General features: G+C 35.0%; 1 protein-coding gene across 4 annotated transcripts in view; it reads right to left on the minus strand.

Annotated features, from left to right (window-relative positions):
- Nucleotides 1–14,730, minus strand: part of IL1RAP (interleukin 1 receptor accessory protein) — a 135,771-nt gene that overhangs the window by 18,334 nt on the left and 102,707 nt on the right. For all 4 annotated transcript variants that reach the window (XM_031957422.1, XM_031957424.1, XM_031957425.1 and 1 more), the window contains exon 8: nt 5,306–5,454. In XM_031957422.1, coding sequence (XP_031813282.1) covers nt 5,306–5,454 — 149 coding nt within the window. The remainder of the gene's footprint in view (nt 1–5,305; nt 5,455–14,730) is intronic.

The raw sequence follows: 14,730 nt of genomic DNA on the forward strand, positions 1-14,730 counted from the left end.
GTGGATAAGTCTCTCTATATATAATATGCTCATGCGGTATACAGACACACTTATACGCATGCACATGTGAATTGATAGACATAAATATGTGTATTTGTATATGTATGTGATATCGTGTACATGTTTATTAGCATTAGGATAGGAGACTGTTAAGGACAGATTTTTTTTTTTAATTTTGGTGGAGCTTGGGAAGTTTACCAATCTTTGTGTCTTCAGCACTTAGCAAAGTGCCTACAAAACAGTAAGTCCTTAATAAATCCTTTTTTAAATGGTAGAATGAGTAGATTCTTAAGGTTTTAGAATAAAAGGATACCAAAACATTGAGGGAAATCTTGGATCTTACTCATAAAAAAATATCTAAGACAGCTTCGATAATTAGTGACTCATAGGCTACTTTCTCATTTCTATATAAATGTGATGAAGATAATCTACAAATGCATCAAGATCATCCTTGATGAAGGCAATAGAAAGAAACAGGTTTTTGAAAGCAATGTTACTTAGAAGACCACATTACATTCAATTCAATAATCACTGGATAAGTCTTTCCTACATATAAACTTAAAAAAATTAAAAATCATATAAGGAAAATTCATTTTCCAAATGGAGATGGGCAGCCTTTACAATTACATGCAGGGGAGTGATGGGGTGCTCTGTAGATCAAGACCATCAAGAGGAAAAATTGGAAGGGAGCCCAGGCCCATAGTTGACTGTCAGATCAGATTAATTCTGGAAAGATGGATTGGAGTCATCTTGTTGTTAGACAAAGAAAAGCTCAAAAAAATTGTTCTCTTCTCAAGGAGCTCACAATCTAAGGAGGGAAAGTTTGAAAACGGCCATGAACAAACAAGTGTTCTATAGTATAAATTGGAGATACTCAATGAAAGGAGAACCATAAGATTATTGGCAGTTAGGCGGTTCAATGGGTAAAGTGCTAGGACTAGTCAGGAAACATCCATTCAAATCCGGTCTCAGACACTTACTAGCTGTGGAACCCTGGACAAATCACTTAACCCTATTTGCCTCAGTTTCCCCATCTATAAAATGAGCTGGAGAAGAAAATGGCAAACATCTCCAGTTTCCTTGCCAAGAAAATCCCAACCATAGTCACAAAAAAGTTAGAAACAACTGAACAACTACAAGTAGGATCAGGAATATTGGGAAAGATTCTCATACATTTTAGCTCAAGTTTGAAAACCAAAAGGAGGAGATTAAATGGGAGAACATTCTCAGCATGGGAGACAGACAGTGAAAATTCTCACAGTTGGGAGATGGGATGCTCTGTGATTGTTATTATTGTTGTTCGTCCTTCATTTTCAAAGAGGAACAATCGCATGATGGGAGATGTCTGGATCTGCATCTGAATTGGATTTAAATGAGGTAGACTTACACAAAGTCGTCAGCCTCTTTTCCTAAGTCATTGAATTTCAGTGACAAAATAAAAGTTAAGATGACTGAGGATGGTTTGGGATACAGTGAATGCACTTGATGCTTTCAATGTCTGATCAGGCTTTAAACACTCCCTAGTGCCTACTTCAGTCTCCTTTCTGGCTATCTCTATCAATCATTCTCATCTACCAGCTCCACGAGAGGAAGCTCTTATACCCTTGGGGTAGACATCTCCCCAGTTCACCAATGGGCTCAAGACCTGTCGGTCACCCTCAAACTGGTTTAGCTTCTGTCAGTAAAATTTACCAAGGCGTGGACACTGTGCAGGTTACAGCTTCTTGGAGTCCCAGGTGACACTATAGTCATTCAATTATTATGTACTTATTGAGTATAATGTGCCAGGCACTATCCTAGGAGTTAGAGATAGAAAGAAAGGCAAACAAACAAACAAAATGACAACCAAAAAACCCACAAAAACGTTCTTTCTCTCAAAGACTTATAATCTGATGGGGAAGAAAACAGGGAAATAACTAACAAATAAATGATAAACAGGATTAATTGGAGAAGAGCAATAAAGGGAAGGTACCAGCATGAAAGTGGAGCAGGAATGGCTCCTATATTTGCACTGTCTGTATATTATTTAAACAATGTTGATAAAAACTCTTAACTTGGGATATAAACATTTTGTTTGTTCTCACTTGTACAATGAAGATGTTGGATCAGATGTTTTCTGGGGTTCCTGCCAACGCTAAATCTATGACCATCTGTCTTTATCAGTAAATAGAGTCATGGATCAAATCTGGGAGGTAGCGACCAATAGTAAAAAATGAAATGAAAGCAAAAAAGAATTCCCATCAGGTGCAATCATCAGCAGAGAAAGTCCAAATAGGCAGAGGTTAAAGCAGCAAAGCATGAGTCATAAGCTGTAACACAGAATCTGAAAAGCACGGCACTGGCAGGAACCTCAGGCCATATTACATCTCAAAGAATCCCCAATATAAAAACCTTGGCAATTGATCAACCAACTTCTACTTGAAGACCTCTAGAAACAAGGTGCCCACAAAATCCAGAGGCCGCCCATTCCACTTTTGCCAACTTTCATTTATAAAAATCCCCCTCATATCACTTCATATCTCAGATTCGTTAAGATAACAGGAAAAAAATAATGATAAATATTGTAGGAGATATGGGAAAACTGGGACCCTAAGGCACTGTTGCTGGAGTTGTAAACTGATCCAACCATTTTGGGGAGCAATTGGAAGCTATGCCCAAAGAATTATAAAATTGTGCCTGCCCTTTGATCCAACAGTGGGTCTGTATCCCAAAGAGATCATAAAAAAGGAAAAAGGATCCACGTGTGCAAAAATGTTTGCAGTATCCTTTTTTGTAGTGGCAAGGAACTGGAAACCGAATGGACGCCCATCAGTTGGGGAATGGCTGAATAAATTATGAATACATAGGTATTATATATATTATTGTAATATGTATATAATAAGATATATGAATGTAACAGATTTTTTATTGTTCTATAAGAAATGATAAGCAGACTGATTTCAGAAAAGCCTGGAAAGATTTGCTGAGTAAAGTGAGCTGCACCAGGAAAACACTGTACACAGTAATCGCAAGATCATTGATGATAAATCATGGCAGACAGCTCTCAGCAATGCAGTGATCGAGAACAATTTCAATAGATGTGGGATGGAAAATGCCATCTGTGTCCAGAAAGAGAATTGTGGAGAGTTTAAATGTGGATTAAAACATACTAATTTCACTTTTTTATTTGTTTTTTTTTTCTTTCTCATCTTTTTTTCCTAATTTTTCTAGCACAACATGACAAAAATGGAAATATCTTTAGGACTGTACATTTAACTTATATTAGATTGCTTGCTGTCTTGGAAAAGGGAGAAAGTGAGGGAGAGAGGGAGAAAAAAATTGGAACATAAATTCTGAAAGAAATGAATATTAAAAAAAACTATTTTTACATGTATTTGGAAAAATAAAATACTATTGAGGAAAAAAATTCCCCTTAAACACATATACATCATATACACAAGTATACACATATACACCAGACACACACTCCACACAGAGCATTAACAGAAGCGGCAGTCAATATCATTTTCTTCTATTTTCTTTTCATTTTTTAGTAATTCCTTCAGTTTTTACATCAGTCATTCTTAGATCTTTTCTGTGCTTGTCCATTCATTTTTCAGTCATGTCTCCCTCTATATCACTTTATTTGGTATTATCTTGGCAAAGGTACCAAAGTGGTGTCCATTTCCTTCTTCAGATCATTCTACATATGAGGAAACTGAGGCAAACAGGATTAAGTGACTTGCCCAAGGTCACACAGTTAGTTTTAACTGCATGAGAGGAGCCTGGCTGACTCCAGATTCAGCACGCTATCCACTGCCCTTGTTCTCAGATGTGCCTTCCCCTTACCCACCACTGTCTATCCTCGAAGCAAAGAAGAATCAAACCTCTGGGTCTATGAATCACATGAACCGAATCATGAAGTTTTAAGGGAAGCAGAGGCAAGAGGCCATTTGCTTTAATTACTGCGTGTAACTGCATCCTGTTGCCATTCTGAGACTGGGAGGCCATGGGGTTTAGAAGCCCAGCTTTCCCATTTCCAGTGAGCGGAGGGGCTGTTACAGCAACACAAGACCTCCTAAAGGCTCCTCTCTTTGGTTCTCTAGTGATGAGTCATGACTTTTTAAATCTATGTTATAATATGACAGTTTTGCTGGAGAAGGCAAGGTAGGGTGTTACAGAAACCAGGGAGCATTCCCTGGAATCCTGGGGGCAATTCCCCATCAACTTGCTCAGTGGTTTTCCTATTTAAGCTCCCACTCTGTGGTCATATTATTAAAAAAATAAGAAAAAAGAAAGCCATTGGCTGTCCCCCAACAAAGCTTAGTTGTTCTGACATTAGCACTGATACTTCCTAATGATCAGAAGTCAGTGTTCCTCTGTGATGCTTCCGTATATCCTGGGGACTTTCTTTTGAACATAGAGAGACTTATTTCTGAAAAGATTTCTCCATTGTTCAGATCAAACGTGGCCCTATGCATGGCCCCAACCAAACTAGCTAATGTGGTCCTTGAGGCAAATGGACTCCAGCTTGAAATTGCTCTGTGACATGTCAGAATCCTCAAAGATGCCTTGAAATAAAACTGTACAGTAGTGGGACACTTGCTGAAAGGTAATGACATTGGAGAGAGAAATAGGTGGGGAACTAAAATAAGCTATTTAATATTCATTTTAGGTACCTCCTCTGTATTATTCATTACTTTGCAATATAATTAACTACATTATCCACTGGGGAAAAAAAAAGACAAATATAGTAAATTGCCTTCCCTCAGAAGGTTTAAAGGACCATAGAATTTTAGGGTTGGAAAGGGATGTTGAAGACCATCTATTTCAAACCTTCCCCCAAAAGGAAGCCCACATATATGAGAAGGGACTGTTGAAACTTTGCTTAAATGGTGCAATGAAAGGAGACTCATCCCATTCTATTTAGGGACAATTCTAAGTGTTAGGAAGGTTTTCCAGATACTAAAACTACATCTGTCCCTTCTTAATTTTTACCCTTTCCTGTTCTCTGTAAGTGAAGAGAACAACAGTAACCCATCACCCCTAAGCCTTTTCTTCAAAGCTACAAATGACTTCAGTAGGATAAGTTAGGGTCATTGGTCATTCTGGTTCAAGGATTCTGAAAATGTGTGTGTGTGTGTGTGTGTGTGTGTGTGTGTGTGTGTGTCCTGGACCCCTTTGGCCATGTCTTGTGAAGCCTATGGACATCTCCCAATAATGTTTTTAAAGGCACAAATATAATTATAAAAAGATGGTAAAAAACAAACAAATTCTGAGCCAGTGTGGGAGAGCTCACATTCTGTGGTCCCACAAGGGGGCTTACCTATCTGTTTGACGATGGCTTGCTTCACTGATTCTCCTTTGGCATTTCTGGCGTGACAAGTGTAGTTGCGCTTCAGGTCATCAGAGGTCACTTTTTTGATGCTCAATATCCTGGTTATCATTTTGTTTCCGATAACCGAGACAGTCTCGCTAGAAACGAGAAGGCAAAACAGATGACTGATATTGTGATCCTAAGGGAAAAGGCCCACATGCAAACTGAAAGTCAAGATGGAAGAAAGGCAGAGGGAAAACAAGTGATGACTGATGCAGCTTCATTTCCTCAGCTGGTCCAGAATGTATCTGGGAAACAAATGTCATTACTTTACTACAGTCATTCATTTATTCAATAAATACTTACTCATTAAATCAATTAATACCTACTGAACTGTTATGTGACTGATTTTTTTTTTTTTACTAATTAATGGCAATACAAAGAAAAAGTCAAAATAGTCCCTGCCCTTCAAAAGCTTACATTCGAATGAGAATTGTATAACTTAGAATATATAGAATAAATAGAAGATATTCTTATAGAGGAAAAAACACAATCTGTTTTTTTTTAAGAGGGGAAGGATAATGAGAATGGTCCTTTAGAAAAGATGCAATTTATTTAGTGTTTGACAAACCCAAAGATCCTCACTTTTGGGATACGAATTCATTATTTGACAAAAACTGCTGGGATAACTGGAAATTAGTATGGCAGAAATTAGGCATGGACCCACACTTAACACCGTATACCAAGATAAGATCAAAATGGGTCCATGATTTAGACATAAAGAACGAGATTATAAACAAATTGGAGGAACATAGGATAGTTTATCTCTCAGACTTGTGGAAGAGGAAGAAATTTGTGACTAAAGACGAACTAGAGACCATTATTGATCACAAAATAGAAAATTTTGATTACATCAAATTAAAAAGCTTCTGTACAAACAAAACTAATGTAAACAAGATTAGAAGGGAAGCAACAAACTGGGAAAAAACATCTTCACAGTTAAAGGTTCTGATAAAGGCCTCATTTCCAAAATATATAGAGAGCTGACTCTAATTTATAAGAAACCAAGCCATTCTCCAATTGATAAATGGTCAAAGGATATGAACAGACAATTTTCAGATGATGAAATTGAAATCATTACCACTCATATGAAAGAGTGTTCCAAATCATTTTTAATCAGAGAAATGCAAATTAAGACAACTCTGAGATACCACTACACACCTGTCAGATTGGCTAAGATGACAGGAAAAAATAATGATGAGTGTTGGAGGGGATATGGGAAAACTGGGACACTGATACATTGTTGGTGAAGCTGTGAATGAATGCAACCATTCTGGAGAGCAATCTGGAGTTATGCCCAAAAAGTTATCAAACTGTGCATACCCTTTGACCCAGCAGTGTTTCTACTGGGCTTATACCCCAAGAAGATACTAAAGAAGGGAAAGGGACCTGTATGTGCCAAAATGTTTGTGGCAGCCCTGTTTGTAGTGGCCAGAAGCTGGAAACTGAGTGGCTGCCCATCAATTGGAGAATGGTTGGGTAAATTGTGGTATATGAATGTTATGGAATATTATTGTTCTGTAAGAAATGACCAGCAAGATGAATACAGAGAAGCTTGGAGAGAATTACATGAACTGATGCTGAGTGAAATGAGCAGAACCAAGAGATCATTATACGTCAACAACAATATTGTATGAAGATGTAATTTGATGGAAGCAGATTTCTTTGACAAAGAGACCTAATTCAGTTTCAATTGATCAATGATGGACAGAAGCAGCTACACCCAAAGGGAAAAAAAAACACTGGGAAATGAATGTAAACTGTTTGCATTTTTGTTTTTCTTCCCAGGTTATTTCTACCTTCTGAATCCACTTCTCCCTGTGCAACAAGAAAACTGTTTGGATCTGCACACATACATTGTATCTAGGATATACTAGGACATATTCAACATATATAGGACTGCTTGCCATCTAGGGGAGGGGGTGGAGGGTGGGAGGGAAAAATCGGAACAGAAGTGAGTGCAAGGGATAATATTGTAAAAAAAATTACCCAGGCATGGATTCTGTCAATAAAAAGTTACTATAATAAAAAAAAAGAAAAGAAAAGATGCAATTTGAGCTGAAAATTTAAAAGATGCCACAGATTCTAAAATTTAATAATTGGGGGGAGAGAGAAGTCCAAACAGCAATGATAGCCAGTGGAAATGCCAAAAGATGAAAGATGAAATATCATGCGATGTGGAGATTTGGGACTTTAATTCATTATTGGGAGAATTGTGAACTGATCTAAATATTTTGGGGAGCAATATGGAGTTATGCACAAAGAGTTAATAAACTAGCAATGCTTTTTGATCCAACAATACCACTGCTTGGTCTATTTCTGAAGATAATTAAGGGAAAAAAGCAAAAGAACCTATAAGTTCTACAGTGTTTATGGTAGCTCTCTTTGTGGTGATAAAGAACTAGAAATTCCAGGGATGTCCATGAATTGGAGAATGGCATCACCACTACTACGCTATTAAAAAATAAGTAACTCAGTGATTTTTAAGGGGGAAATGGAAAGACTTGTATGAAATAATGATGAGCAACATAAGTAGAACCAAGAAAATACTGCCTACAGTAAGAGAAAAAAATTTTAAGATTGACATAGCAGAGATAGTTTATTTAGAGCATGATAAATAGACAAATTAACTATAAAAGACACATGAAGAAAGATATCTCTTTCCAGAAGAAGAACTGCTAAACTCAAAAGGGGACAACAATATCAAAATGACCACATGTGAATCCTCAAAGGGAAATATGAATTAATCTCAAGCCCCAAAAGCCTTCCTGAAAAAGCTTTAAAACTATTTTAAAAACCAAATAAGAGAGGGAAAAGAAACATTGGGAAAAGACATGAGAGTTATGAAGGAGAGAATCAACAGCTTGAAAAAGAAGGGAGAAAATAATAAATGAAGAAAACAACTACTTAAAAATACAATTGGCCATATGAAAAGGAATTCACTTAAGAAAACAACTTTTTAGAAAGTAGAATTGACTAATTGAAAAGGAGGTACAAAATGGAACCAAGGAAAATAATTCCTTAAAAATAAAAACGAGGCAAGTAGAAGCTGGTGATCCTATGAGACATAAAAAATAAGTCAAAGAAAATCAAACAGGTGAAAAAAATATATATAAAAAAAAAGTAAAACAATTCATTGGACAAAAAAATGACATGGAATATAGATCTTTGGGGAAAATGATAATTGTTATGGGACCACCTGAAAATCATGCCCAAAAAAGATCCTAGACATCATCTTTCAAATAATTTTCAAGGAAAACTGACCTGATATCCTAGAATCAGACAATAAAATAGCACCTGAAGGAATTCCCCAAAGAAATGCCAAAATTAAAACTCCAAACAGATTCCAGATTTATCAGGTCAATTAGGAAGTACTGTAAGCACCAAGAAAGGAACAAACTCAAATATGATGGAGTCATATTTAGGATCACACAGGATTTATCAGCTGCTATATTCAAGAATTGGAGGACTTTGATTATGATATTTTGTAAGGCAAAGGGGCTTGCATTACAATCAAGAATTAACTATCTAGCAAAATTGAAAACAATCTTTCAGAGGAAAAAGATACACATTCAATAAAATAGAGGAAATGTTGCTGATGAAAAGACCACAACAGAATGGAAAATTTATCCTTCAAATACAAGATTCAATAAAAGCACAAAAAAAAAGGAAAGGGAAAAAAAAAACCCATACGATTCACTAAGATTAGGCTTAATCTTAAATTAAAGCCCTAGCCCTACATAAAAAAGATACCCCTACATAAAAAGAGAGTACTTTTAACTCTTGATATCTGTTTCTGTTAGGAGATTTAGAAGAGATACACATAGACAAAGAGTGTGAGTATAAGTTAATTTTGATGTGATGGCATAAGAAAGAAAGGATGAAAAAAAAGACATTATAATGGGAGAAGGGGAAAGGGGGAGGCAGAATAGCATAAATTATATTACAAGGAAAGGCACAAAAGACCTATTACAATAGAAGGAAAGAAGGAAGGAAATGAACATTGTTTGAACTTTGCTCTTATTGGATTTCGCTCCAAGAGGGAATAACATACATACTCAGTTAGATATAGATATTCATTTTACCCTGTAGTGAAGTAAGAGGGAAAAGGAGGAAGAAGAAAGAAAAAGGAGGGGGGATGATAGAAGGGAGGACAGAAGAGAATACAAAAGTAAAGGGGGAAAGAGGAAAGAAAATAGAAGGGGTACTTATGAAAGAGATGGCAGTTGAGGGAAGTAGTAGTGAGAAGCAAAACACTAGTGAGAAAATACAGAGTGAAAAGAAAGAGAAATGTATAAATAGGGGGCAAATAGTATAGAGGGAAACACAGAGTTAATAATCATAACTGTGAATGTAAATGGGATGAACTCTCCCATAAAGCAGCAGATAGCAGAGTGTATTTAAAAAGAGAATTGTTGTTTACAAGAAACACATCTGAATCAGAGAGATACATGGAGAGTAAAGGTAAAAATCTGGAACAGAAAATATTATGATGCAGATGAAATAAAATAAACAAATAAATAACAACAAACCAAAAGACAAAATAAAACAAACCAGGAGTAAAATTCTGATCTCAGACAAAGAAAAAGCAAAAAAAAAAATATATATATATAGAGATCTAATTAAGAGAAATAAGGGGGGAAAATATGTCTTGCTAAAAGGTACCTTAGATAATGAAATAATATCAATATTATACACATATGCATCAAATGGCATAGCACATATTAGTCATTTTGTAGTACAGGGTTTCATAAACCTTTTCCACTCATGACCCTTTTCATCCAAGATATTTTTACCTGACTTCAGCCATATAGGTGTATAAAATAGATATACAAATCAAACATTTAATAATCATAAGTAATAATTTTGTGACCTACTCAGATTCAGTTGTGAGACCCCAAGAAGCTGGAATATAGCTGCTTAGAGAAGTTAAGTGAGTTACAGGAAGACTTAGACAGCAAAACTATACTGAAGGGGGATCTCAGTGCTTTTTCTCTCAGATCTAAATAAATCTAATGACAAAATAAACAACAAAGAAATTCAGGATGTGAAAAGAATTTGAGAAAAGTTAGACATGATATACTTGTGGAGAAACTGAATGGGAATTAAAATGAATATTTGTTTTTGTCAATGGTACATGATATCTATGCAAAAATTGATTATGTATTAGGACATAAACAAATATGGTGCTATTATCCAAATCAAGAAGAACCAAAACATAGAATGAAAATTACAGATCCATTTCCTTAATGAATCTTGATGCAAAATAATAATAATAAAATATTAGCAAAGAGATTACACTGATTTGTCCTGAGGATAATACACTATGGCCAGATGGGATTTGTAATTGAGGGTTGCTTCAATATTAGAAAAAACATCAGCATAACTGACCATATCAATAAGAAAACTAACAGAAATCATATAATTATCTCAACAGAAGAGAAACAGTTTTTGTCAAAATGCAGTAGCCATTCCTATTAAAAACCGTGGGGTTGATAGATAGAAATGATTTTCCCTTAAAATGATAAGTATTATCTATCTAAAATCATGAGCAAGCCATATATGTAATGAAGATAAGCTAGAAGCTTTCACAATAAGATTAGGGTGAAAGAAAGATGGCCATTATCCGCACTATTATTCAGTGTTACACTAAAAATTAACTTTACAATAAGAGAAGAAAAATCAAAGGGATTAGGATAAGAAATGAAGGAATAAAACGATTATTCTTTGCAGATGATGTAATGGTATACTTAGAGAATTCTATATAATGAATCACAAAAAAAAAAAAAATACACAAAGGAACTTGAAATAATTAGCAGCCTTAGAAAGTTGGAGGGATATAAAATAAACTCAAATAAATCATCAGTATTTCTAATAAACCCCAGCAGCAAGAGATAGAAAGAGAAATTCCATGTAAAATAATTGTAGACAAAATAAAATATTTGGGAATCCATCTGCCCAAGAACAAACCCAAGAACTATATAAACATAATTACAGAATGTTTTTCACACAAATAAAATCAGATCTAAACAATCGTAAACATATCAATTGCTCAGGGGTAGGCCTAACAAAGATAATAAAAATGATAAACCTACCTAAATTAATTTTCCTATACAGAACCGCACCAGTCAAACCATCACAAAAATTATTATTTAGAGCTAGAAAAAAAATGTTTCATCTGGAAGAACAAAAAGTCAAGAATATCAAGGGAATTACTAGGGAAAAAAGGCAAAGGAAAATGGCCTGATGATACCTCTCTAAAATTATATTATAAAGCAGCAATCATAAAAACTATTTAGTACTGGCTAAAAATAGAATGGTAGATCAGTGGAATAAATGATGTACACAAGACAGAGTCATCAATGACTAGAGTAATCTATTATTTGAGCAACCTATAGACTATAGCTTTTGGGTTAAGGAGTCAATATTTGATGAAAACTGCTGGAAAAACTGGAAAATAGTATGGCAGAAATCAACATCCCATACCATATACAAAAATATAGTCAAAATGAGTACATTTTTTAAATAGAAAGGGTGATACCATAAACAAATTAGCATAAAAAGGAATAGTTTACCTGTCAGAACTATGGAGGAGAGAAGAATTTAGGACCAAACTAGAGATAGAGAACATTATGAAATGAATAATTTTGATTACATTAAATTTAAAAGTTTTGAACAAACCAAAATAAATCCAATTAAGATTAGAAAAAAAAACAGAAAGATGGAAAACAATGTTTATAGTCAGTGTTTGATAAACTCTTTATTTCTCAAATATATAGAGAACTGAGACAAATTTAAAAGAATACAGATCATTCTCAAATTTATAAATGTTAAAAAGATAAAGAAATCAAAGCTATTTGTAGTTATATTAAAAATTGATCCAAATTATTATCGATTAGAGAAATGTAAATTAAACCAACTCTGAGGTACCACCTTACATGTATCAGATTGGCTGACATGACAGAAAATGAAAATAATATATTTTAGAGACGTGGGAAAATTGACACACAAATGTATTGTTGGTAAAATTGTCAATTGATCCAACCATACTGAAGAATAATTTAGAATTATGCCCAAAGTCAAAACCATCAATTCTACTACATGTCTACATCTGAAAGAGAGTATAAAAATGTACAAAAATGCACAAAATTATTTGTAGCCCCTCTTTGTGGCATGGCAGACAATTAGAAATTGAGGGGATGTTCACCAATTGGAGAATGGTTGAAGAAGTTGTGGTATGTGAATGTAACGAGATATTATTATACTATAAAAAAATTATGAGCAGGAGGATTTATGAGAAACCTGGAAAGACTGACATAAACTTTTGCTGAGTGAAGTGAGTAGCATGCAGAGAACATTGTACATGGTAACATAAATATTGTGTGATCATCAACTATTATAGGCTTAGCTTCTCTATAGCAATACAATGATCAGAAACAGTATGAAAAGAATTATGATGGAAAATGCTATCCATATTCAGAGAAAGAACTATGCTGCCTGAATGTAGATCAAAGCATTTTTTTTCATTTTTCCCTTTCTTGTGGCTTTTACCTTTTACTCTAATTCTTCTTTCACAGCATGATTAATGTGGGAATACCATTATACGTGATTGTACATGCATAACCAATATCAGATTGCTTGGTATTTGGGGGAGGAGGGATAGAAGGGAAGGAGGGAGAAATAGTTGGAACTCAAAAGCTTACAAAAATGAATGTTGAAAATTATTCCACATGTACGTGGAAAAAAATAAAATACTACTAATTATGGGAAAATAAAAGTAATGGCTGAGGAAGAAGAGATATTAATGTATTTATGAGATGTATTGGAGAAAAAAAGAAATGCCAATATTTGGAAGCTGGAAATTTTGGATGAATAAGAGAGGAGTTGAAAATAATACCAAGGTTGTGGGCCTGAATGCTTGAACAGATAATGATACTTTTAAAAGTAATAGAAAAGTTGAGAAGAGGGGATTTATTTTTGCTTGTATACCCCTATTTTACATGGACATGGTATATCCTGTTCAAAATATTGTACAAGCAGTTGGTGTGATGTAGGATAAGTGTCCAGGAAAGAGACTGAATAGAGAACAACTGCTTAAACATTGCCATTGAACCCACTGAAGTTGAAAAGTTTACCAAGTGAGACGGTACAGACCCAAAAGTGAACCAATGGAGGACAGCAATAATTAATTGGGAATGTTGTGATGATGCAGCAAAAAGACTTTGGAATAGTTAAGTAGAAGGAAAATGAAGAAACAGTCATATGAAAGCCAAATAAGTGAATGAGCCCTCCAAGGATAAGATGGCTGGCAGACTTAAAAGCTGCAGAGACATTAAAAATGAGGAAAATTAAGAAAAACTACTGCAACTGGCAAATAAGAAATTCTTGGTAATTATGGAGAGAGCAGTTTCAAGTAAATCATGAGATTAGAAGCAACACTGTTTATTATTCATAAAACATCCAACAAAGATGAATTCCAAAAGAAATTTATATTCTTTTTTGTGGGTAGGCATTGGGGGAAGTCACCTCTATAAATAATTAAGATCCCAAGGAAAGAGAGATAAGCACAAGTACAAGCTTCTAGCAGTGATCACTTTATCAAAGAAAGGGAACCAATAATAGGCAAGCTTCATACCAGTGTCCAAATGGTGAGATGTAGGGAATGTTCCCCATCCTATAGGAAAGGAGATGTTCTTTGTAAAAAGAGTTACTTTGGCTGGAGAAAGAATCTCACAGCATCCTTTTGGGGAAGATAAAGAGATGATGAGATGCATTCCCAGCTGGTTGGGTAGCCAGACTTAAGGAGAAATTATTTATAATGGTTCCAGGGCAATGGGTTGCAATGCTCAAGTCAGATGCTGCTGAAAAGTTTTGTCAGTGGTTTGGATAAAAGCAGGGAGTCCATGTTCTCACATCTTTAGATGACACAAGGCTGAGAGGGAGAGCTTAAACAGTGAATAGCTGAATTACGATCCTGAGATCTTGACCACTTGAAAATTTGCCTCTATCTAACAGAAGTTTAATAGGATAAAGGTAACATTTTCAGTTGGGTACAAATGACCCATTATTGGATAGACAAGGCATGATTAGTAAGAAATTGTTCTGAATTTCTTAAAAAATGTGAACAACAAGTTGTCCTAAACAGAGAATGGTTTGTCTCTTTCACTGGAGACAAAAATGAGAAACAGAATTTTCAGACTCTAAATTAGAGCAAGGATTTTGCATATAGACATAAAAATATATGAATGAAAATTAGCAAATCTCCAGCAGTTAATACAGTTACTGTATTCCATGCCTACACCTTGCCCAATATTTTTCAAGACAACCAGAAAACAATCCATTCCATTTGAAGAAAGGCACAGTCCACACATAGA

This window comes from Sarcophilus harrisii, chromosome 3 (genome assembly GCF_902635505.1).
Source record: "Sarcophilus harrisii chromosome 3, mSarHar1.11, whole genome shotgun sequence".
Classification (NCBI taxonomy): Eukaryota; Metazoa; Chordata; class Mammalia; order Dasyuromorphia; family Dasyuridae; genus Sarcophilus; species Sarcophilus harrisii.